Below are 24,973 nucleotides of genomic sequence, written 5' to 3'. Positions count from 1 at the left end.
AAATAGAGTCGAGGGGAAGAACAAAATAAATAGGGTAATGGAAATATATACAGTTGAGCGGACGAGTACAGTGCTGCGGGGATGGGAAGGGAGAGGTGGAGGAGCAGAGGGAAAGGGGGAAAAGAGGGTTTAGCTGTGGAGAGGTAAAGGGGGGGCGGTAGAGGGAGTAGAGGGAGAAGAGGAGCTCAGTCTGGGAAGGCCTCTTGGAGGAGGTGAGTTTTAAGTAGGGTTTTGAAGAGGGGAAGAGAATCGGTTTGGCGGATTTGAGGAGGGAGGGCATTCCGGGACCGCGGGAGGACGTGGCCCGGGGGTCGACGGCGGGATGGGCGAGACCGGGGGGCGGCGAGGAGGTGGGCGGCGGAGGAGCGGAGCATGCTGGGTGGGCGGTGGAAAGAGAGAAGGGAGGAGAGGTAGGAAGGGGCAAGGTGATGGAGAGCCTCGAAGCCTAGAGTGAGTAGTTTTTGTTTGGAGCAGAGGTTGATAGGCAACCACTGGAGTTGTTTAAGAAGGGGAGTGACATGTCCAGATCGTTTCTGCGGGAAGATGAGCCGGGCAGCGGAGTGAAGAATAGACCGGAGCGGGGCGAGAGAGGAGGAAGGGAGGTCAGAGAGAAGGCTGACACGGTAGTCTAGCCGGGATATAACGAGAGCCCGTAGCAGTAAGGTAGCCGTCTGGGTGGAGAGGAAAGGGTGGATCTTGGCGATATTGTAGAGGTGAGACCGGCAGGTCTCGGTAACGGATAGGATGCGTGCGGTGAACGAGAGGGACGAGTCAAGGATGACACCGAGATCGCGGGCCCGAGAGACGGGAAGGATGGTCGTGCCATCCACGGTGATAGAGAAGTCCGGGAGAGGATCGGGTTCGGGAGGGAAGATGAGGAGCTCGGTCTCGCTCATGTTGAGTTTTAGGTGGCGGGCCGACATCCAGGTGGAGACGTCCCGGAGGCGGGAGGAGATGCGAGCCTGAAGGGAGGGGGAGAGGACAGGGGCGGAGATGTAGATCTGCGTGTCATCTGCGTAGAGATGGTAGTCAAAGCCGTGAGAGCGAATGAGTTCACCGAGGGAGTGAGTGTAAATGGAGAACAGAAGAGGGCTAAGAACTGACCCTTGAGGAACTCCAACAGTTAAAGGATGGGAGGGGGAGGAGGAGCCGGCGAAGGAGACCGAGAATGACCGGCCAGACAGGTGAGAGGAGAACCGGGAGAGGACGGAGTCCGTGAAGCCGAGGTGAGATAAGGTGTGGAGGGGGAGGGGATGGTCGACAGTGTCAAAGGCAGCGGAGAGGTCAAGGAGGATCAGAATGGAGTAGGAGCCATTGGATTTGGCAAGAAGGAGGTCACGGGTGACCTTAGAGAGAGCAGTCTCGGTAGAGCGGAGGGGACGGAAGCCAGATTGGAGGGGGTCTAGGAGAGAATGGGAGTTAAGAAATTCTAAGCATCGATTGTAGACGACTCGTTCTAGGATTTTGGAAAGGAAGGGTAGTAGGGAGATAGGACGATAACTGGAGGGGGAAGTGGGGTCAAGAGCGGGTTTTAATAATAATAATGTTGGTATTTGTTAAACGCTTACTATGTGCAGAGCACTGTTCTAAGCGCTGGGGTAGATACAGGGTAATAAGATTGTCCCACGAGGGGCTCACAGTCTTAATCCCCATTTTACAGTTGAGGCCCAGTGAAGTGAAGTGACTTGCCCACAGTCACACAGCTGACAAGTGGCAGAGCTGGGATTCCAACCCATGACCTCTGACTCCCAAGCCCGTGCTCTTTCCACTGAGCCACGCTGCTTCTCTAAACAGAGAAAACTGTCAGTAGAAAAAGTAATCATAAAATAAGGGTACAAATCAATATACAAATAATAAACCTTCCTCAGGATTTAAAGTTTTCAGGTAGGCTAACAGGATGACCTGATCAGGGAGATGAAGAATCCTTCCTGAAGGAGGATGTTTTTCAAAGGGTTGTGAAGGTGGAGAGGGAGGTGGTCTGGCGATTTGATGGATGGAGTTCCCCACAATGGGAAAGGGCATGAAAGTTGGAGACGGGAGAGTTGTGACTGACGAACAGCTCGGAGGTTAACTTAGAAGAAGCACAGTGCAAGATGGGGTAAAATGGAAGAGATTGGCAAGGTGAGGAGGAGAGAGCTGGTGGAAAGCCTTGAATCCCAACGGTCAGAAGTTCTCGTTTATCGTTCAACTGACAGTTAAGTGACAATCTCCCACTCCCTTTCAGTCTGAACATAGAAATTCACCCAATTTACCCTCCTTATTCTCCAACACAAAATATTTGCCCTGCTGTCTGTCAATATTATGAATTTGATTCACGTCTGTGTATCTCTTCAGAGGTTTGCAATATCACTGCTGTCTGTTTAGATCATAACTGTTCTTTGTATTCACAGACGACAACGCTGAAGGTGAAATTTATCTGAGTGGGTGAGTGGCTGAAAAGGTCAACGTGGGAAACCACGGTCCCAGCCACATTACGCACACCAGAAGGTACAATTATAGTGTTATGTTTAATATTTGCAACACTTGATGCTTTTTTCTCATTTTCCTCCATATCTCTTTTAAAGGCGCCAACATGCTGGTCCACCCTCCCTAATTGACTTCCGGTTTTCAGCTGAGAGATGCAATAACATCTGAGGCTTTGTTTTACCGTGTCCTGAAAATGATTCCTCTGCCCTCCTTACTTCGGTTTCCCACCTTCAGCTCTCCAGACAGCAGATGGGCAGCCTGCTCATCATCATCAATGGTATTCATTGATGCTTACTGTGCAAAGCACTGTACTGAGCGCTAGGGAGAATACAAACAGAGTAGGCAGACACGTTCCCTGACCACGGCCAGCCTGCAATCTAGAGCTGTTGCTCAATTCCCCCAGGCCATGTCCTCCCGCTGTCCCGGAACGACCTCCCTCCTCACCTCCGCCAAACTAATTCTCTTCCCCTCTTCAAAGGCCTACTGAGAGCTCACCTCCTCCGGGAGGCCTTCCCAGACTGAACTTCCCCCTTTTCCCTCTGCTCCCTCTACTGCCTCTCTGTCCCCCACTTCACCTCCCCTCAGCTAAGCCCTCTTTCCCCCCCTTTCCCTCTGCTCCTCCCCCCTCCTTTCCCCTCCCTTCAGCACTGTGCTCATCGGCTCATTTGTATATATTTTTATTACCCTATTTATTTTGTTAATGAGATGTACATCCCCTTGATTATATTTATTGCTATTGTTTTAATGAGATGTACATCTCCTTGTTTCTATTTATTGCTATTGCTTTTGTCTGTCTCCCCGGTTAGACTGTAAGCCCATCAATGGGCAGGGTTTGTCTCTATCTGTTGCCGAACTGTACTTTCCAAGCGCTTAGTACAGTGCTCTGCACATAGTAAGCGCTCAATAAATACTACTGAATGAATGAATTCCCTCATCTGTCCAACCTAGCGTAGCTGGGTTACAGTAAGCACAGTTTCCATGCTAGGCCACTGACTAAATTCCAGATGTTCATTGTCTGTGATCCTTTTTTTTTAAGTGGTATTTCTTAAGTGCTACCTATGTACTAAGCGCTGGGGTAGAAACGTGCTAATCAAGTTGCCACACGGGGCTCACAGTCTTAATCCCCATTTGACAGATGAAGTAACTGAGGCCCAGAGAAGTGAAATGACTTGCCCAAGGTCACCCTGAGGACAAATGGCGGAGCCGGGATTAAAACCCAGGTCCTTCTGACTCCCAGGCCCGTGTTCTATCCACTACACATCACCATCCCTCAGTCTCGCCTATCCCGCCGTCGACCCCTGGGCCATGTCCTCCCACGGTCCTGAAATGCCCTCCCTCCTCACTTCCGACAATCTAATTCTCTTCCCCTCTTCAAATTCCTACTTAAAGCTCACCTCCTCCAAGAGGCCTTCCCAGACTGAGCTCCCCCCTCTTTCCCTCTGCTCCCTCTACCCCCCTTCACCTCTCCGCAGATAAACCCTCTTCTCCCCCCTTTCCCTCTCCCGTCCCGTCTCCTCAGCACTGTACTCGTCTGCTCAACTGTATATATCTTCATCACCCTATTTATTTTGTTTATTTTGTTTAATGAGAGGTACATCACCCTGATTCAATTTTTTGCCATTGTTCTTATGAGATGTTCTTCCCCTTGACTGTATTTATTGCCATTGTTCTTGTCTGCCCGTCTCCCCCGATTAGACTGTAAGCCTGTCACAGGGCAGGGACTGTCTCTATCTGTTGCCTACTTGTACATTCCAAGCACTTAGTACAGTGCTCTGCACATAGTAAGCGCTCAATAAATACTATCGAATGAATGAATGCTTTTGATATTGAGTATGGCCCATATATGTGGCTGTTGGGACTGCTTAAGGAGTCCCAAGAGGCGCCTTGTTGGATAGAGACAGTTGATTGGAGGCCGACACCACACTACCCCCCATTCTCAATTTGACCGTCCCCCAAAGGGTATACTGGTTTTCTTGATTCAGTTTTCTACTTCCTGGTCTATCACTGCATCGTCGGTCAACATGCTGCCTGGGTAACAGAATTCTGTCACGTTTTCTTAGGTCTGTGTCACCAATGAAACATTTTAGCTTGTTTGTAGGGTGTCCTTGGCACAGCTGGATACACCACCTAGGTTTCCTTTCGATTTATCATCAGCCTACAACACCTGACTGATATAGGGAAATGGTTTACATCACCATTAATGGAAAACAATTCAAGCACAAGCCTTACTGACAGTAGGATGACTCATACCCGCAATATTTCTCCATTCTATAGCTACCGGTTTCCAGCGGCACCATAAGCTCCTAGAAGGTAAGGAATCTTTTCTATTGAATTTGCTTTGTTTATCATTAGGAACAGCACCAGCCATCCGTGCACATTTATAAATAACCTCTAATGATGAAAGTGCTAGAAAATAACCTAACAAGGTTAAGATAGATGTAGATAAAGCAGAAGTTTCAGTCAGGTCAAATGCAGCCAACAGAACTATGGAAAAAGAATCAAATGCTAATATTTAGCAGGTAGAGAAGAAGAGTAGCCTAGTGGGTAGAGCACAAGCCTGGGAGTCAAAGGACATGGGTTCTAATCCTAGCTCTGCTGTGTGACCTTGGGTAAGTCATCTCACTTCTCTAGTGTCAGTTACCTCATCTGTAAAATGGGATTAAGACAGTGAGCCCCATGTGGGACATTTTGGACTGTGCCCAACTTGATTAGCTGTATTAACCCCAGCGCTTAATATAGTGCCTGACACTTAGAAAGCGCTTAATATTATAAAAAAAGGGAACAGTCTAGAAAGGTAAGGACAAAAAATTAGCACTGCCAGACAGTAGGAAAATGACACCATATGCAACCAAGTGAGGAGAATCTATTTAGATGCCATTGTTTTTACTACATGTTCTTCCCCTTGACTCTATTTATTGCCATTGTTCTTGTCTGTCTCCCCTGATTAGACCGTAAACCCGTCAAACGGCAGGGACTGTCTCTATCTGTTGCCGACTTGTTCATTCCAAGAGCTTAGTACAGTGCTCTGCACATAGTAAGCGCTCAATAAATACTACTGAATGAATGAATCGCTTTCTGTATGACTCAGCCCAGAGTGAGAAACTGTACTGAGGTAAGGTAACTCAAAGCAAAACCAACATCAACGCTGTTCTCCTTTCCTTTATACAGGAAAGTGGAACCCAGCCCTATTGACCTAGACTTGTCCGTGGGCCCACCTCAATGAGGTTCCCCAGTTGATTGTGATACAGGCAGTGGACATCACCTTGTCTCAGACCTATGTAAAACCATCAAGGTTAAAGAGAACAGGAAAGAGCTGGATGGAAAATTCAGGAAATGAAGCAAGGCAAATGTCTATACAAACATTTGCTGAACCTGAATAAGAACCTACTGGCTCTGTCTTGGTGAAAGTAAAGGTTCTAATATAATCTCTCTCCTCTTCTTTAAGGCTCTGACTATTTATCCTTTGATAGTCGGCTGAGACGGTAAGGGTTAAATAAAAGTACACGTTCGTTGCCTCACTTGGATTCACATCCCCACAAAACGAAAATACAGCAAAATAATCCCGTGACGACGAAGGGAAATGGTATTTCAGGTCCTGTCAGATTGATCTTGCAGAGGGGTTCTGATGAATATTTCTCTGAGGAAAATATTTATCAAGCCCCTTTTGGGGAAACAAAATGAGATCCACAAAGACTACCAGATCCACAGCTATTAAATGGGGAATTCGATTTCATCTAGGTACGTATCGTTAGGAAACACAAGGGAAAGATAGCTGACTACTCCTCTCAAGAGAGCCAAACCACCAAGCCCGCTGGCTCGACTGGCAGTTTTGCAGGAAAGGCCTTCTACAGGGAAATCTCTCCAGCTTTATTCACAGAGTGAATCCCCTCCAATTCCAGGCCCCCAAATATCCAGGCCAGACTCACAAACCTGAAACCTAGAGTGTCGGCTTGGAGTCCGCGCCGCACAGCTGCCACTGGCTTCAACATCTTTTCCACATTCCATCTCATCCTCTGGTGTCTAGGGGCCAGAACCTGGGAGACAAATCATGCTGGCATCAGTCAGGGAACATGGGAAACATGAGGTATTAATATATGTGTAGAATATGCCTCCCCCTCTAGTATTACGCTCATTGTGGGCAGGGGATGTGTCTGCTAACTCTGTCGTGTTGTACTCTCCCAAGCACAGAGTAAGCGCTCAATAAATACCATTGATTGACTGTCCTTGTAATACACAGAAATACGGTTTGCTGATGCTCTTCTGAATCGGTGCTGACGTAGTGGAGCTGTTTGGTATCAGTGTGGCAATCGTGGTGAGCGGATCAATATAAGGGTCCCCAGTCTTATTCTTATACTCCCCCGGGGGCAATCTCCACTTAGCCAGGTTATATTCTATTCATTTCCTTCAGCGTTTTCATTAGACAAGCTAATCATTGTTTCCTATTACCAGAAACTATGATTTACTAATGGTGGAAGGAAAAGCGTCTAGGCTTTAGGTGAAAAGAGTTGTATTTCTCTGGTAGACAAGGAGTCTACATCTCTTACAGAGAACTTGGGGCTCCCTTGTAATATAAATACAAGGTATATATTCCATATGTATCCTCAAGGCTTCCTCTTCAAGACAAACTAGGATAGAAAATACATGATCTTGTGGTTATAACCCAACTATTCAGACAACATTAATGGTACGATGCAAATCATTATTCACAAAGGGTAATACAAATACTACAATAACAAAGACATATCACATTTTTAGAAAACGCTAGACAATCTGTCATTTGTGTTTAATACTATGGTACAGTCCCAAGGGCTTAGTATAGGGTTCGGCAACCAGAAAGCACTCAAATTTTATTGACTGATTTGGAAGTGTGAAAGGGAAGATACTGTAAAGAGCAAACACTAGTGAGCCCAACTCAGATACTTACTATCTGGCAGTGGAGGAATCAGGGAATGGAAAATATAGCTGCAAGACACGAACAATGTACCAAAGAGATAGGCTGGGAGGAAAGAAACAGATTTCTGGATTTAATCATCAAAGAGGCTAAAATCTCAGATTAATCCTTCAACTAGAAACTCTCACTATATAGATAGATGCCCCCAAGCCATATCACCCAACATGAATCAAAATACTGTTAGCTGTTGGAAAGTAGAGAATCCAACAAGAGAAAGGACAATCCTGTATCTATTTAAAACAATAGGGAGGAATTGAGCAACAACAAAAATGAGATGAGCAATTTTATCACTGCCTATAAATAGCTCTAAAATCTACCATAAAAGTAAGATCTGTTATTGGGCCACACCCCAAGATTCTCCTCTCCAGATTAAATAAATCAAACCGTCTCATTTTCTTCATAGGTTTTGGTCTCTAACTCTTTGATCATCTTTGTGACTCTCCCCTACTGTATGCAGAGCACTGCACTAAGCACTTGGGAGAGTAAAATACAAGAGAGTGGGTAGACACCTTTCCTGACCACAAGATGTTTATAGTCTAGAGTGGGAGACAGACATTAGCATAAATAAATTACTCATCTGTATAGAGGGTGGGGTGAATATAAAGTGCTTAAAGGGTGATTCAAAAGGGAGAGGGAGGAGGGGAAAAGAAGGCTTAATCCGGGAAGGCCTCTTGGAGGAGATGTGAAACATAATAATAATGTTGGAATTTGTTAAGCGCTTACTATGTGCTGAGCACTGTTCTAAGCGCTGGGGGAGATACAGGATAATCAGATTGCCCCCCTTGGGGCTCACATTTTTTAATCCCCATTTTTACAGATGAGGTAACTGAGGCACAGAGAAGTGAAGTGACATACCCAAGGTCACACAGCAGACAAGTGGCGGAGCCGGGATTAGAACCCACGACCTCTGACTTCCAAGCCCAGGCTCTTTCTACTAAGCCACGCTGCTTCTCATCCCGGATCTCCTTGTTCGCTGTAAATTGAGGAGCCCTGAACTTGGTACAATACTCAAGGAAATATCGCTAATCAATGCTGCATATAACATTAAAAATCTGTTCTTACAGGCTTGCTTTTTCGTCAATAAGATAAAACTCACAGCCAGCATGTTATCCACTATGACCTATTTTTCAGGCTCACTCAAAGATAGCTTGTAATTCTCCATTGTGTTTTCTCCTTAATGTGTTACCTTCCATCTCATGACTAACCTCATTCTATTTGACACCTCTCCAATTTTCTGTGGTTAGCCGCTGAAATGGTGGCTCTCACTTCCACCCCGGCATGGGTTCACCAGCGTATCTGTCAAATATATTCTAGGACATCACCCCGGTCCCTGAAAAACGTTCAACACCTCGAGGTCTAAACCTGACACATCCTCCAGTTTGGACCCGTAGGAGGAGGACGGCAGAAAACACGGTGAGGAAAGTTTCTTTCCCTCTGCCCCTAGTGCACACGCTGGAGACACCCTCCATCCCGACACTCTCAGTTCCATCATCACACATTTTCAATATGTATTTTGGCTACAACGTAATTACGGAATTGGGGAGTGCTCGTCCACCAAAGCCAGCCTGCCTGAGCTTGGAGCGCTGTGGTATTGAAGAAACAGCCTGTTGGCTCACACGTGTGCAGCGCTGGAACGGGTGAGTGCTACAGCACATGTTTTCCTTACTGGGATGTTTCACAAGTGTGCGACCCTCACATTACAGGGGAATGCGGTGTACTGTACTGTGTTCCACCTAGACCCTGAACAGGACCTAAAGAACTTCAAAAAACAACAACAGTGAAACAAGTTAAGTAGGGGGGATGGGCTTACAGTGAATAAGGAAATGAAATGTTTACCATTGGTTTAAAAACTGGGGAAAGGCTAGGGCATTTCTGCTTTAGAATTTGTAGGATTCTCCGCCTCCTTTGTTTAAGGTGGTCTGGTAATGGATATTTAGCAATCAATCGATTGTATTTATTGAGCTTTTGAGAGAAAACACTACATTTCTGGCCCACAAGGAGCCAGATTGCATTTATTGAGTTTTGAGAGAAAACACTACATTTCTGGCCCACAAGGAGTTTACAGTTCATTGTGTGGGCGAAGGGCAGACAAGAAAATAAATTATGAATATGAACATGTACAGAAGTGCTATGGGTGCTGAGGGTGTGGATGTGTGTGTGTGGGAATGAATACCAACTCATTTATTCAATTATATTTATTGTGCACTTACTGTTTGCTAAACAGTGGACTAAGTGCTTGGGAGAGTACAATATAATGATTAACAGACATATTCCCTGCCCACAGTGAGCTTGAAGCCTAGAGGGGGAGACAGACATTAATATAAACAATAAATATCAAGTGCTTAAAGGGTACAGATCCAAGGGCCTACGAGCAGGAGCAGGGGAAATTAGGGCTTGTTGGGAAAGTCCTCTTGGAGGCGATGTGATTTTAATAAGTCATGGACTACATTGAGAAATAATTGAGAAAATTAAGATATAAACTTTTTCATTATCTCATGTAGAAAATGACACCCCACATGCAGTCTCCCCAAGAATCGAGAAGCTTTAATTATTGTAACCCGCAACATGTTCTACAGAGCTTAGCACTCCACTGACCTGCTGCTGCAGCTGTGTGCCGTGACCTGATCAGCACGGGATTCTTCACCTTCATTCCAAGTCCCTTTCTTCTCGACTCTTATTCATAGCCAGTTAATGAGCGTTCTGGTTGACCTCCCCACATGTCACCTTGCATTTCCCGACACTTCAAACCATCTTCTAGTCATGTGAAAGTTTTCCTCAATCTCCCCAAACTGTTTCCTTAGACTCTCCGCTCTGTCGATTCTCCCCCCTTCAGTGACCAAGATGCCATGGCAACAAGATCTATTTTCCAAACTGAGAAATCTTTCATATGTGCACCCGTACAAACACACAGGGGCAAAATTTACCATGCATCCCTCTTTTTCAAAGAATTAAATGTCAGTCAGTCAATCGTATTTATTGAGTGTTCACTGGGCGCAATAGTCTGAAAACGCCTGAAAAAGGCTCGTGCTTAAAAAATGGAGAAGGAGCTCTGTAGAGGGAAAAAATGACTCGGGGGAATTTTTTTTTGATGGTATCTGTTAAACGCTTACTATAAGTGCTTAGTGCAGTGCTCTGCACACAGCAAGCACTCAATAAATACTACTGAATGAATGAATGTGCCAGGCACTGTTCTGAGTGCTGGGGTAGATAGAAAGTAATCAGTTTGGACACAGTTTATGTCCCACATGGGGTTCACAGTCTTAATCCCCATTTTACAGATGAAGGAACTGAGCCACAGAGAAGTTAAGTTCATTCACGTAATCGTATTTATTGAGCGTTTACTCTGTGCAGAGCACCATATTAAGCACTTGAGAATACCATCATCATCATTATTATTACAGTTCGGCAACAAATAGAGACAATCCCTACCCAACAACGGGTGTGGCTTGCCTAAATTCACACTGCAGACAAGTAGCAGAACTGGGATTAGAATGCAGATCCTTCTGGCTCCCAGGCCCGTGCTCCACTAGGCCAAGCTGTTCAGTGCTTAGAACAGTGCTTGGCATATAGTAAGCGCTTAACATCATTATTATTATTATTTCTAATTCAAAGATTAGGGGGATCTGATTTCAAGGGATGGGCTTCCCTGCCTCAATTCCGACCCTAACGTCTACTTGGGCGTACCCTCTCCAGAAGGCCTACTTTCAACTGGAAACAACTCCCTCCGGGGAGAACCATATGGGGGCACTTTACTCCACGGGTGAAACCTACTTGGGCTGGGAAAGACCTCAAGGAAATGTTCATTTCTCCCTGGGCAAATTTCCACTCTTGGGACCCCCTCCATATCTGGGACAAGAAGACTATTCCAGGGAAATGCCCAAGGAAACCTCGTCTTGCCACCCACCATTTCTAGTGGCTCAGCTGATGCTGACCAGTCTAGGGTAATGGATCGACGCTGGAATGGGCCCCCAGATGGGTTTGGTCTTAGATCACTCCGATTCTAAGAGCTCAGGCCAGTTGCTGCCGTAAGGACCTACTCCAGGGCTGTGAGGGAAATGCCAACGGCTTCGCTCCCTCTTTGCCAAAACCCATGGAGCACCGAGGAGCAAAAGGTTTATGAGGAATCCTGTGAAGACCAAGAACTCTAACCATATTACCTTGAGGAACAATTCACACATTTTCTGTCTGGTCACTTCTTTTCTGGGTTTTGTCCCAAAGATGGTACGGTCACACTGAACAATGAGGATTACTGATTTGATATAATCTCCTTCTTGCAACAATAATAATAATAATGATAATAATGTTGGTATTTGTTAAGCGCTTACTATGTGCAGAGCAATGTTCTAAGCGCTGGGGTAGATACAGGGTCATCAGGTTGTCCCACGTAAGACTCACAGTTAATCCCCATTTTCAGATGAGGTAACTGAGGCACAGAGAAGTTAAGTGACTTGCCCACAGTCACACAGCTGACAAGTGGCAGAGTCAGGATTCGAACTCATGACCTCTGACTCTCAAGCCTGTGCTCTTTCCACTGAGCCATGCTGCTTCTCTAATGAATGGCCTAATGAAAAATATTATCCGAAAAATGTCTAATCTATCTTCCTTTCAGAATCATTCCCTTTCAAAGGATACCTTAGTCATTCTTTTTATCCCCCAAAGTCTCTAATGTAGAAAATAACATTGTTTTGGGGGGAGTCTTTTCCATCCAGATCATTTTTTTAATGGTATCTGTTACGCACTTACTATGTGTCAAGCACTGTTTTAAGAGCTGGGGTAGACACAAGTTGACTAAGTGGAACACAGTAGAGTCCACATGGGGCTCACAGTCAAGTGGGAGGGAGAACAGGCATTGCATCCCCATTTTACAGTTGAGGAAACTGAGGCACAGAGATGTGAAATGACTTGCTCCAAGTCACACACCAGGTAAGTGCCAAAACTGGGATTTGAACCCATGTCCTCTGGTTCCCAGACCTGTGCTTAGAACAGCGCTTCGCACATAGTAAGCGCTTAACAAATACCATGATTATTATTATTTTTATCCACGAGACCACACTGCTTTCGTCAGCCATTACACACCAATTTTAACACGTTTTAATACGCCTTAACACTTGACAAATGACCTCTTAGCTACCCTCCTGGTTGGTTTTAAAGTTCTGAGAGCATGCAAGGAAAGAAGAAAATTCCATATTTCCAAACCACTCTCTATTCCCATGCCTTTAGATTCCTAGGAATCTCTTCCTGCTCTCGGGCAATTTCACTGATCAATGATCTTTTCTAAACTTTACGCTCCCACAGGCTTCTCTATTCCTCCCCTCAGTTATGTCCTCCTGTCCTGGAAGAGACAGAAATCTGCATCCGTTCATTCTTCAAACTTTCAAAACAACAGTGGACCCACTGGGGATGTGGCTCACTTTTTGAACTTAAAAGAATTGATGGAAACATCCCACGGAAGAATACGACATTGGAATCGATCTCCCCGTGCCCTGTTAGCTCATTCTAACAGATGAATATGAAGATATTTGCAGTGCTACAACCAAACTAGGTGCTGAATTCACAATGGGCAGGAGCGTAGTAGTCTCCTGTAGTAGAGATTTTACAGATCTTGATGGGAAAATGAGTTGCCCAATAGGTCCTACCCAAGTTCTGGCCTCTGCTGTGGTTTCCAAGAATGCACATCTGGATCTGCAGCTAAAATACAGATCTACAAATTGCTTTTTGCCATTGAGATACAGCTCCCCAGGTACACAGCATGTAGGACTGACTCAGCCACTTCCCTGAATCTTGACCTCAAACAATCCTTAAGTTCTTCAGGAAAACAGAAGGGATGATTTTTATATCTGCAACCCTCTGCCAAGTAAGACTTCAGGATCCTTGAATCATGCTGAGAAGTAGCTCTTAAATATACCACTGACTGAGCTGAGCTTGGGACAGAAAAGAAAAATGAAATGTGATTAACAAGTAACCTTTGAAAAGAGAAAAAGGAAAAAGAAGCGTGCTTAAGCAGCAGCTGCAACAGAATTATTATCAAGCCGACTCACAACAGACCCTTCTTCCTAGCCATCTGCCTCAATGAAGTAAGCCTAACTCAGGACTTCCCAAATTAAACTCGCCTCTGAGCAACACTGGCGATCTACATCAGGTTTTCTAGTTGCTGCCACTGCATTCTCATTTTAGGTGTCCCCGAATCCTAATTTTAGAATGATTGTATGATGCCGGATTCAATTAGCTCTCTGACTTTGACTTCCTTCAATCTGGCTGTTGGGACAAGGTCCCATAAATACAAGAGACAGTCAAACGGGCTATAAATGGGATTCATGAGACACTTACTAAAGCCCATAATGTTTCGGGGGGTAGAGAGGAAAGACAGCATCCTGGATAACCTCTGGGCAAAGAGAGACTGGAAGAGTCCAAGTACCTAGAGGCAAGTCACTCCAAACTGATGGAGAGGGAAGTGGGAAGCAGCAGGTATAACCAAAGTTGCTACTGTCCAAACCCAAATGTAAGTTGGCCAATTTGAAGGAGAGGAAAGTCAGAGCAATATCAGAAAAAACAGATGGGAATATGAAGAGGTTGTCAGTAATTGGAAGAGCAGACAAGAGTAAAGGAGGGTCAGAGAAAGGAAAAGGGGAAGGCAATGACACACTGAGCAGCACAACCAACAAACCCTCTATTAAAAAGATATACTCCTTCAAGTGGAAAAGATAGCATAACCATTCATTCATTCAATCATATTTACTGAATGCTTACTGGGTGCAGAGCACTGTATTAAGCGCTTGGAAGACTACCAATCCAGCGCTTAGTAGAAAGCCTGGCACATAGTAAGCAATGAACAAATACCATAGTAATTATTACTATTACAAGATAACAGTAAACAGACACGTTCTCTGAAACCCACAGATCCCATTTCTATCTGCTTCTTCTCAATCTAACCTAATCTGGCCTCAGACTTTGTCCATCAAAGTATATCTGGCAGTTCACCTTGAAAGAGGTGGAAAGGCACAAATCTGACACTTCCCTAACACTTAAAATTGCTACAATACTTTGCTTTTACCAAAGCACTTCCACAACACTTTTGACCTCGCAACAGCCCTGTGAGGTAAGCAGGAGCGAGTATCAGAATTCCCATTTTACAGATGGAGACAATGGGGGTTACGATGTTACGATGACTTGCCCAAGTTCACCCAGCAGTCCAGTGGGTGAACTGGGTCCAAAACCCATGTTCTTTGACTTCCAGTCTGTGTTCTTTTCCCTAGTCCATACTGATTTAGGAATTAACAGATTTTTGAAAGGGCTCTGAAACTTGAGATGCTGGAATATCAGTGAGTGCCCTTGTGACTTTTCTGTTCACCATTTGACCCGTCCAGAATGTGCCCACAAATACCTCTTAAGGAAGAGAAGCTATGGAAGAGGAGCTTCTTACTGACTATAACTTTGACCTGTAGAGTCTATGAGCGAAAAGCTCTACTTACAAAACCTCTGCATCCTATACAATAAAGTCCTACTCTGTACCAACACCATATTTCTCTCCAAAATGAGGTTTATAAATCAGAACTGGGTGTTCCCCACTTTCTTCTCCAACCCCAACGCAAATGACAAAGTAGCAGACACTCAATAGGGGGTGAAGAGTGCTCCGCTCTTGGAAATGTCCTGCAGCCTTAGACCATCTAGCTGGCCGTTCGTGCCCTTACGTTAACTCCCTGAAGGTTTCTTTCTTGAAGGAAACCATCTCTCACCTACCAACCCCCAATACTATCCACAATCACAACATTATCACTTTGTGTTTCTTCTCAAGAAATCCTCTCCAGGGTCATCATGAATTGGGATCTTCTGCTTGGAACCCAAGTAAATTCCCATTTGGAGGAGGAGGACCTCCAACAAGCAAAGAAGCTGAAGTGATACGGGCACCAGTCTGGTCTGATAATAATAATAATTAGAGTATTTGTTAAGCGCTTACTATGCGCTAGGCACTGTTCTAAGCACTGTGGTAGATATAAGATAATTGGGTTGGACACAGTTCCTGTCCCATATAGGGCTCACAGTCCTAATCTCCATTTTACAGATGAGGGAACTGAGGCCAGAGAAGTTACATGATTTGCCCAAGGTCACAAAGCAGACGAGTGTAGGAGCCAGGATTAGAACCCATGACTTTCTGACTCCCAGGCTCATGCTCTACCCACTAGGCAATGCTGCTGCTTTGATGGAAATCTTCTTGTTTCTATGAACTCTACTGTGCTCTCCCAAGGATTTAATACACATTTAAGAAATACTATCGTTTGACTGATTGAGAAGAGAAAGTTCTCTGGGTTATATCATAAAGTAAGGGAGTCAGAAGGCAGGATATAAAGCTCATCTTAACTGTAAGCTATTTGCTACACTGTAAGCTTTTCTCTAAAATGTAAGCTCATTTTGGGCAGGGAATGTATCTGTTTATTGTTATATTGTACTCTCCCAGGTGCTTAGCACACAGTAAGTGCTCAATAAGTACGACTGAATTGAATTTGAAATAAGCATGGCTGAAACTGGGCTAAATTCAAACAATGGCAAGAGCAGGAAAGTAGGATATACAGCCATACAAAATGTAGCAAAACTCAGAAGATTAGATAGGGAAATTTTCCTGCAGGAACCAAGATTGGACAGTTGATTCAAATTCCAGCAGGTCCCTGGGCCTGCGTTGGTACAGCTATCTCGGAACTGATGACCCCTGAGATTGGGATGGAAATGCAGGCTAATGTACACATTGCTGATACCCGCTGGGCCGTGTCATGCCAGTATAAGGATCCGATATTGCTCTCTTTTGGATGACAATGCCGTTCTCCGAATTTCCACCGAGATTTATGAATTGTTTAAGCAAGCCAGTAGCCAAGATATTCAATAGAGTATTAGAAAAGGAGGAAATGTCAATATCCTTGAAACCAGAATTACTGACCATGCAATATTGTCCCATAAACGCAAGAAGGAAGACATCAGAACTGAGAGTATTTAATGCCACTGAATTCAGGCTATAAAATATTTGTGTTAGCTATCAGAATAATATAAGAGGCCCAAAACTGCAAAAAAGAAAAAGAAAAATGATAGCAGACTGTTTAATCACTTTGCTACAGGAACATGCTAAAGAAGGGGGCTGGTCCTGCTAACTGGAGAGCTTGGGTCAGAGGGAAGCATTTGACAGGATCGAACAGATACACATTCAAGACAAAGTGGATAGATTGCAAAGATTATTAGATGGAAGAAAATTATACACAAAATCTATAAGCAAGGGGAAAGAAGTTAACAGTCGCCAGAGGAGCAATCTGCTTTTCACGCCGTCAAACAACCCTCTAATAAGAAATTTTGCAGCTGAGTTGAGGTCTATTAGTTGGACAGCAGGAGGGGAAAAAATATACATATTAAACCCAACTGTCACACCTGTGGATGACTGGGTGACGGTGCGACTATGTGGACAGGAGGCAGGGTCAGATTACTTCCTCAGAGAGGGCTGGGCCGCAAAACAGGGATAAAAGAAATATATCCGTCAATGGTATTTTTGCCTAAACTATGGGGATTAGCGAGTGGAGTGACTAATTGTAATGTTCACTGTGGGCCAAGTGAAGGCAAGTGCACTGTATTAAGTACTTGGGAAGTACAGAGTAAAGAAGTGACACATTCCCTGCCCACAGGGAGCTTACAGTCTTATGGGGGAGACAAACACAAAATAGGGGTAAAATTCAAAAGGTCAGAGAAGCTACATCTTGTGGCTTATAAGATATGTGGTAAACAAACCAAGGGATAGAGTTTGAAAGTAGGTGGGAGATCACTTGACAGAGAATTTAGGATGACAAAGCGAGTGCAGAGTGGGTGGGAGTTGGAGAGGTGAGGAAGAGAGTGAGGGGAGTTCACACCGGATGCTTTGGATTTTGTCAACACAGTAGTTGGAAAGGTCTTCCGGGGCAAGAGGAAGGTAGGTAAAGCAACTGGGGACTTCAGAAAGGAGTTAAAAGTCTAGAGTAATTTGGTTGGGGCGATGGGTGGAGCAGGTGACAGTGAGGGAGAAGAAAGCTGCTGAGAGGAAAAGAGGGCATTCAGTCAGGGAAGAGCACTGTACTGAGCGCTTGGCAGAATCTAATATAACAATAAACAGACACACTCCCTTCCCTCAAAGAGCTGGTAGCAAGCATAGATGAATCTGAAACAACTGAAGTCAATCTGGTGCCTGGGTTTGAACCAACAACGTTCTGCCACACATGCATGGGATTACAGGACATTTACTGTGGAGGTGGATCCACGGCTGGGGGTTGGTGGCGCAAAACTGAGGGAGGGGCAGGAAGCCAGGGATCTGAGTTCAGTGGAGAAGGCGGTAATGAGGGTACGGATTTGTGCTTCAAGAGAGGGGAGTGAGTTAGGAAGTCCAAATACGGCACCGGGCCCCGGGATAAGTGGAGGGGGTCTGGAGAGCGGAGGTTGCTGATGGAGGAGAAAAGAGTTTTGAGGGGAGAGGAGGTGTGGCTGAGAAGGCAGTTTAAGAGGTTGTGGTCAGAGAGTGGGATTTCAGAATTGGTGAGGAGAGAAACGGTAAAATGAGCGAAGATGAGATCCAGCACGTGTCCAGGTTGGGGTGTGGGTGGAGGTGGGGTGGAGCAGGTTGGCAGCAGAATTGAGGAGTGGGAGGAAGTTGGCAGTCGGGTGATGGTCAAGAGATCACTGTAGGAGAAGAAGGGTGGGGGGAGCAAAGTGAGAAAGACATCGAAATCACTCAGAAAAGTGGAGGTGAGGGCAGATGATAATCAAGCAATTGAAGTGGGTGGTCGAGGCAGTGGGTTTCAAAGGTCGAGAAGATGCTGGACGAGGGACGGGGTGGTGTCACACTGGCACTGGAGGGTGAGGGGCAACCCAAGTCCTCCCTCTTTTTCTGGAAGTCGGGGTGGGGAGGGAAGGTGAGGCCCTCCCTCCTGATGGAGCAAAAATGGAGACTCCGCCCTCTGCTCGCTTCCCCTTCTCCTCCATTTCCCTCTGCTCCTCCCCATCTCCCTTCCCCTCAGCGCTGTGCTCATTTGTATATATTTTTATTACCCTATTTATTTTGTTAACTAGGTGTACATCCCCTTGATTCTATTTATCGTGAATACGTTGTCTTGTTTTTGTCCGTCTGTCTCCCCCGATTAGACTCTAAGCCCGTCATCGGGCAGGGATTGTCTCTATCTGTTGCCAAATTGTACATTCCAAGCACATAGTACAGTGCCCTGCACATAGTAAGCGCTCAATAAATACTATTGAATGAATGAAGAACGAGCCAAATCTTAGTGATGGGGAGATAGGCTGGGCGACTGGGATGGGGCCCAAGGGATGGGTGAATCAGGGATGAGTTGCCAGCGCGCATTCAACAGTCTAGCTCAGGACAATCTATTCATATCTGATGATTTATATACATTAATGTCTGTCTCACCCTCTAGACTATAAGTTCGCTGTGGGCAAGGAACAAGGGCAATGACTAAGCTCATTGTGGGTGAGAAGCAGCATGGCCTAATGGATAGAGTACAGGCCTGGGAGTCGGAAGGACCTGGGTTTTAATCCCGGCTCTGCCACTTTGCTGTGTGACCTTGTGCAAGTCACTTCACTTCTCTGTGCCTCAGTTACCTCATCTGTAAAATGGGGAATAAGACTGTGAGTCTCATGTGGGACGGGGACTGTGTCTGACCCGATTTGCTTGTATTCACCCCAACGCTTGGGGGTTGGGGAGGAATGTGCGGGGACTGCGATACCGTTGTTGGGTAGGGAGTATCTCTATCTGTTGCCGAACTGTACATTCCAAGTGCTTAGTACAGTGCTCTGCACACGGTAAGTGCTCAATAAATACGATTGAATGAATGAATGAAAGAGAATGGCACTGATAATCCAGCCTCCCAAAGGAGGCCTTATCATCCCCTTATCAGAAACCTGAAAGGAAAAACCACCTTCAACCCATCAAAAATAAACAGCTGCGTAACAAGCTTTTACTATCCCATTTTACCTCCTGAAGGAACACCGGCAGCAAAATGAACGAAATTAACACTGTTGTCTACTTGATTGGTATAAATTGTTACTTGCCCATGGCAAGTAGGAGGGTAAAAAATGATGCCAGAGAAACAGAAAATACTAGCTCGATCACTGAATAGCCCTCTCCTTGAGGACTCTGATGGGATTTGTCTCTCCCACCCCCCGAGCTAGAAAATAGTAGAGAAGCAGCGTGGCTCAGTGGAAAGAGCACGGGCTTTGGAGTCAGAGGTCATGAGTTAGAAACCCGGCTCGGCCACTTGTCAGCTGTGTGACTGTGGGCAAGTCACTTAACTTCTCTGGGCCTCAGTTACCTCATCTATAAAATGGGGATTAAGACTGTGAGCCCCATGTGGGACAACCTGATTCCCCTATGTCTACTCCAGCGCTTAGAACAGTGCTCGGCACATAGTAAGCGCTTAACAAATACCAACATTATTATTATAGGTAGTCACGCGTAATACCTTGCTCCACACTCACTGAATGTCACTGAATTCTAAAATGAGGAATACAGCACCCCGCCCCCCGCCCCCGCAACAGTACCAAGAGCTTATAGAATGATGTTCTTCTGTTTTCTATACTCATAGATCAGCTGTTATAAAAAGGAGTATTAAATCGCCCTCCACATTTACGGACTACAACCTTTCAATTGGCAGAAATTGCTAGAAATAGAAGAGGTTGTGCTTATAACCTAGAAGCCAGCAGCCAATAGAGTGACTATAAAAGAACTAAATGTAGCAAAGTAAATGAGACACTTTTGTGGATATGTTTATTTTTTCTGTCTCCAGGAAGACGTGCTGTGACTGAATTAGATTTCCAGTTCCCTGCCTCTCCCTAGAATCGTGGGTTCCCAGTGGTAGGGAGGAGAGTTGGAAATGACTACAACACAAGACATCAAAGGATCGAATGGTTTCGTGTATGTTTAAAAAAGAAAAAAAAAATGGCTGCTTTGTAGTAAAGGCACAGCTAGTGGAAAAAAAGAGCCCACAGACAGTACCTAAAAACATGAACTGATTTTCCACGATTTCAATGGTCAAAAGTATTGTTTCGATAGTGTACAACATGTAAAAACAAAATTAGAATGTACCAGAATCCGTGGTGATCAGAAACGTGAGAAAGTTCCAATCCTTTCTTGTTGTCCTTCAAAATCTTTTTTATTCCCAGATTTGAGAATCTGGGCCATCACCGCTGATAAACTCTGACCTCAGAGCATGTTCTCCAAATAGACTTCCTGCACGACATCGGTTTCTACCTCTCAGGCTTATCTGTTCATTTTCAAGAGTGATTTTAACTGGGCCGGAAGCTACACTGGTCGCTCCTCTCATATGGGACAGTTTTTGAACGTGATTTTCATTGTATGAAATGCTGACGGAGGAACTGAAACTAAGAATACACTAACTGCGACTTTGGGATATGAATATTACTTCCTAGACTATGGACTTTAAAAGGTGCTGTTTTAACAAGGCATCAGGTACAATTTCAAGTACATTGTCTAGGGACCCTTGTCTTTACATGATAATTATGATATTTGGTAAGCTCAAGCACACAGTAAGTGCTTAACAAATACAACCGTCATCATTATCATTATTAATAACAATGATACAGGCCAAGCACTAAGCACTGGGGTAGAGACAAGATATTCAGGTGCCACATGGGGCTCACAATCTGCATAGGAGGGAGAACGGGTATTGAGTCCCCATTTTGCAAATGAGGGAACTGAAGCACAGAGAAGTTCGATGACTTGCCCAAGGTCACACAGCAGGTAAGTGGAAGTGCCAGGATCAGAACCCAGGGCCTCTGACTCCCAGCCACTAGGCCACGCTGCTTCTTTAGGAGATTAAAACAAAAGATTCTCATCATTCTGATTATTGCCTTGTTCTTCCCACCCTGCATAATTCAGCACAGATTCTCACCTAACCAGCTACATATGACAATAAGCAGGAGGGTTTTTTTAATGGTATTTGCCAAGTGCTTACTATGTGCCAGGCACCGAACTAAGCCCTGGGAAGATACAAGCCAATCGGGCTGGACACAGTCCATGTCCCACACGGGGCTCACAGTCTCAATCCCCATTTTACAGATGAGGTAACTGAGGTACAGAGAAGAGCCCAAGTTCACACAGCAGACAAGTGGTAGAGCCGGGATCCGAACCCAGGTCTCTCTGACCCCCAGGCCCGTGCTCTGTCCACTAGAACACGCTGCTTCCCAAGCACAAGGCGTTCTCAGGCATACGGGCCAAGTGGCACACCACCACTTTCCTTGCTGAATTTGCTGGCCTAAGGACCCGCGCTGCCACTAGAGACGAGCTATTGCAGTATGTCACTCATAAATTTCCCCTTCATTTCCCGCCACTTCTGCAGAAGAGTAGGTAAGGATTAGCAAGTACAGAGAAGTCCTTTTTTCTTATACCATCCTGCCAAAGCTTCATTCTCAAATCCCTAAATCAAAAAGTAGTGTTTTATATCTTCTAAATGGCACTGCCAGCTTTCAGGTAGTAAAAATACCATAATCTCTGAGGCCAGCATTTCCTGAGTTTGGCTGACAACCTAAAATAAATGTGGGCAGGAAACAGAAGGGTGAGCCTACCACTCTACAAGATAGCTGAACCAAACGACTGACCTGGATATCCATCAGTCAATAGCATTTACTAAGCGCTTACTGCGTGCAGAACAAGCACATCCCATTTTTCTGATGATAATCAACTTAATTTTTCACTAGATCCCCCTAACTGACTTAGTTATCAGGATTCATCATCACCAACATTTACTGTGCATCCTCTATGTGCACGGCATTGTAATAGAAAGTTAAGAAAATATAGCAGAGTAAAAGACACGGTCCCTGCCCTCAAGGAGTTCAGTCTAAAATGGGAATCAAACTACTCCATCCTCCACCCCACCGTCTCACGATCCACTTTTCCACCCAACTAGCAACGTCATGGAAGAACAGTATAGACAGTGTTTCTAGACCTTCCCAATTTCTAGATCGATTTCTTTCCAGGACATTAAGATAACTGATGGTCTATACTAATTCACACAATGAAGGGCGTACAAATAGAATCTCTACTGGATCTTATGCACCTACTCCTATTACTAATAATAACAACAGCTACTGAATGAATTGGGCAATCCTATGGCTAAAAGATCAGTATCGTGGCTCAGTGGAAAGAGCCCGGGCTTGGGAGTCAGAGGTCATGGGTTCGAATTCCGGGCTCTGCCACTTGTCAGCTGTGTGACTGTGGGCAAGTCACTTAACTTCTCTGGGCCTCAGTGACCTCATCTGTCAAATGGGGATGAAGACTGTGAGCCTCACGTGGGACAACCTGATGACCCTGTATCTCCCCCAGCGCTTAGAACAGTGCTCTGCACATAGTAAGCGTTTAACAAATACCAACATTATTATTATCTGATTATACTCTCACAAGCGCTTAGTACAGTGTTCTGTACACAGTAAGCGCTCAGTAGATTCGACTGAAAGAATGAACAATAAGCACACATTAAATACAACTGATTGACTGATCTGAACCTTGCTTGATTTAGAAATACTTCCAATTGCTTTCACAAGGCATATCCAAATGGTTTTAGGTCTGGTATCATGGATCATAGAGTTCCAGTCCTGGATCTGTGAAAAAAAAAGAAAACACGGATGCACGCAAACAGTACAAGATCTTGGCCATAAAGGGTCAAAACCTTGTAAACACAGAATTAAGAATACAACACTACATCGGACGGGAAATCTCATTTTTAAACAGCTCATCCCATACAGTCTTAAAAAAAGATGTATCAGAATGGCCCAGACCTAAAAATGTGCTTACTGGAAGTCAACGAATCGTGCGATGCACTGGCATGTGAAAGTTAACTAGTTATAAAAGGTTGAGACACAAATCCCTGCCAGCTTATCCACAGCTGGATGGGGAAAACCCCTACTGGATGAAATTCAGATTCTTGAAACATCAGATTACAGTGGGCATTCCAGCAAAAGGCCTCACTGCTAAAGCAGTTCAGCAATAGCTGGGAGTCAAGCCAATTATTTATTAATTTAGCAAACCCATAAAGCACCAGGGAAGAGTAAATACAAAGAGAAGGAAATGGAAAGATGTGAGTTCTGATCAGATTAAAGCAAAGAAACAAAAAGCTGGCCAATTGGCAAGTAGCAGCTCTGCCCCTACATTCTCAGCACATGAGTCAGCCTCTGAGTTATAACAAGTTTACTTCCTGAGGAATAATTATAGCACTCTGATGAGCACATCACTCCAGATAATCCACAAGGGCAAACATACGGTTCCATTTCACAACGCCTTCCACCTATTCAGTGGAATAGGAGGCAGTGGCGGAACAGAAAAAGTCTGTTCAACTCAATTCACTCAAAAGTGATCCACAGCCAATCTGACACAAGCAGGAATTTCTTACTTCACCTTAATACACCTCCCTGCCTCCCCCCGCTTCTCAATCCCTACCTTCTCTAAAAATAAAATGAGGTTACAAAGTCATTTGTGCTACTTAGTGCGTCAGCATGTTTATTTCCCTTTATAGGAAATAGTACGGCTCCCAGTCCGTTCCTTCAATTTTAGATCCCATCCTATTTCAGCCTTCTTCCCTTCAGAGAAAACAACTTTCCCTGTCACTTTCATAATTCTTTCCTCTGGTTCCTGATTACCTTATACATCACTTTCCTCGAAGCTAGAGTGGCGACCATCTTGAGCCCTCTTGCTTACAGATTCCAAATTCCAAGTCCCCCCAAATGGAAGGAACCCTCTGTTTCTCCAATTCCTTTCTTCCTTCAAGTCTTCAGTACTCATTTAAGCATATGTAAAACCCATCTTTCTATCTAGGGTTGCATGCCAAAACAAGTAGGCTGTGGGTTTTTGCTATTTAAGAGAATCTGGACAAAGTTTTATAAATGAGATTTCCTTTGATTTTTTTTTAAGGTTGGTGTATGTTCACCGGCCAAATGGCATAAGGTGCAATTGCTATAAACTGAATAAATGCATCATTCTGAAAATCCTTATTAAGTCACTTCAAAGTTTTATCTTTTTCTTTACTAAAATCACACATCTTTACTAAAATCACATCAGGGGAGATGCCTCCCCTGATTAAACCTTCATTTCCCCAATTCATGCTCCCTTCTGCACCACCTGTGCACTTCATTCATTCATCCGATCGTATTTATTAAGCGCTTACTGCATGCAGAGCACTGTACTAAGCGCTTGGACAGTACAATTCGGCAGCTAATAGGGACAATCCCTACCCAACAATGGGCTCACAGTCTAGAAAGGGAGAGACAGATGACAAAACAAAACAAGTACACTCACTAGTATCAATATAAATAAAGAAAATTATAGATATATACACATCATTAATGAATAGAATAATAAATATGTACAGAGATATGCACTTGCATCCTTTAAGCACTTGATATTCACCCCACCCTACGGGCTTCTGCACATATGTGGAGAGACTGATTTATTCTAATATCTGTCTCCCCCTCTACACTGTAAACTTCTTATGGGCAGGGAATTTATTTACCAACTTTGTTGTACTGTATTCTTCCAAG

The 24,973-nt window shown here is 44.6% G+C and overlaps 1 protein-coding gene across 2 annotated transcripts in view; it reads right to left on the bottom strand.

The window, feature by feature from the left end:
- The window catches only part of LOC103169568 (hsp70-Hsp90 organizing protein), a 63,465-nt gene that overhangs the window by 30,671 nt on the left and 7,821 nt on the right, over positions 1-24,973 (bottom strand). Inside the window, exons 3-4 of one of the 2 annotated variants that reach the window (XM_029060129.1) lie at positions 7,391-7,462; positions 6,397-6,500 (exon numbers count right to left, since the gene is read on the bottom strand). In XM_029060129.1, coding sequence (XP_028915962.1) covers positions 6,397-6,471 — 75 coding nt within the window. In that variant the 5' untranslated portion in view covers positions 6,472-6,500; positions 7,391-7,462. The remainder of the gene's footprint in view (positions 1-6,396; positions 6,501-7,390; positions 7,463-24,973) is intronic. The other variant, XM_029060128.1, reaches the window with a different exon arrangement.

Source organism: Ornithorhynchus anatinus, chromosome 3, assembly GCF_004115215.2.
Source record: "Ornithorhynchus anatinus isolate Pmale09 chromosome 3, mOrnAna1.pri.v4, whole genome shotgun sequence".
Classification (NCBI taxonomy): Eukaryota; Metazoa; Chordata; class Mammalia; order Monotremata; family Ornithorhynchidae; genus Ornithorhynchus; species Ornithorhynchus anatinus.
The sequence above is the reverse complement of the archived record's forward strand: the minus strand, read 5'-3'. Positions and strand labels throughout refer to the sequence as shown.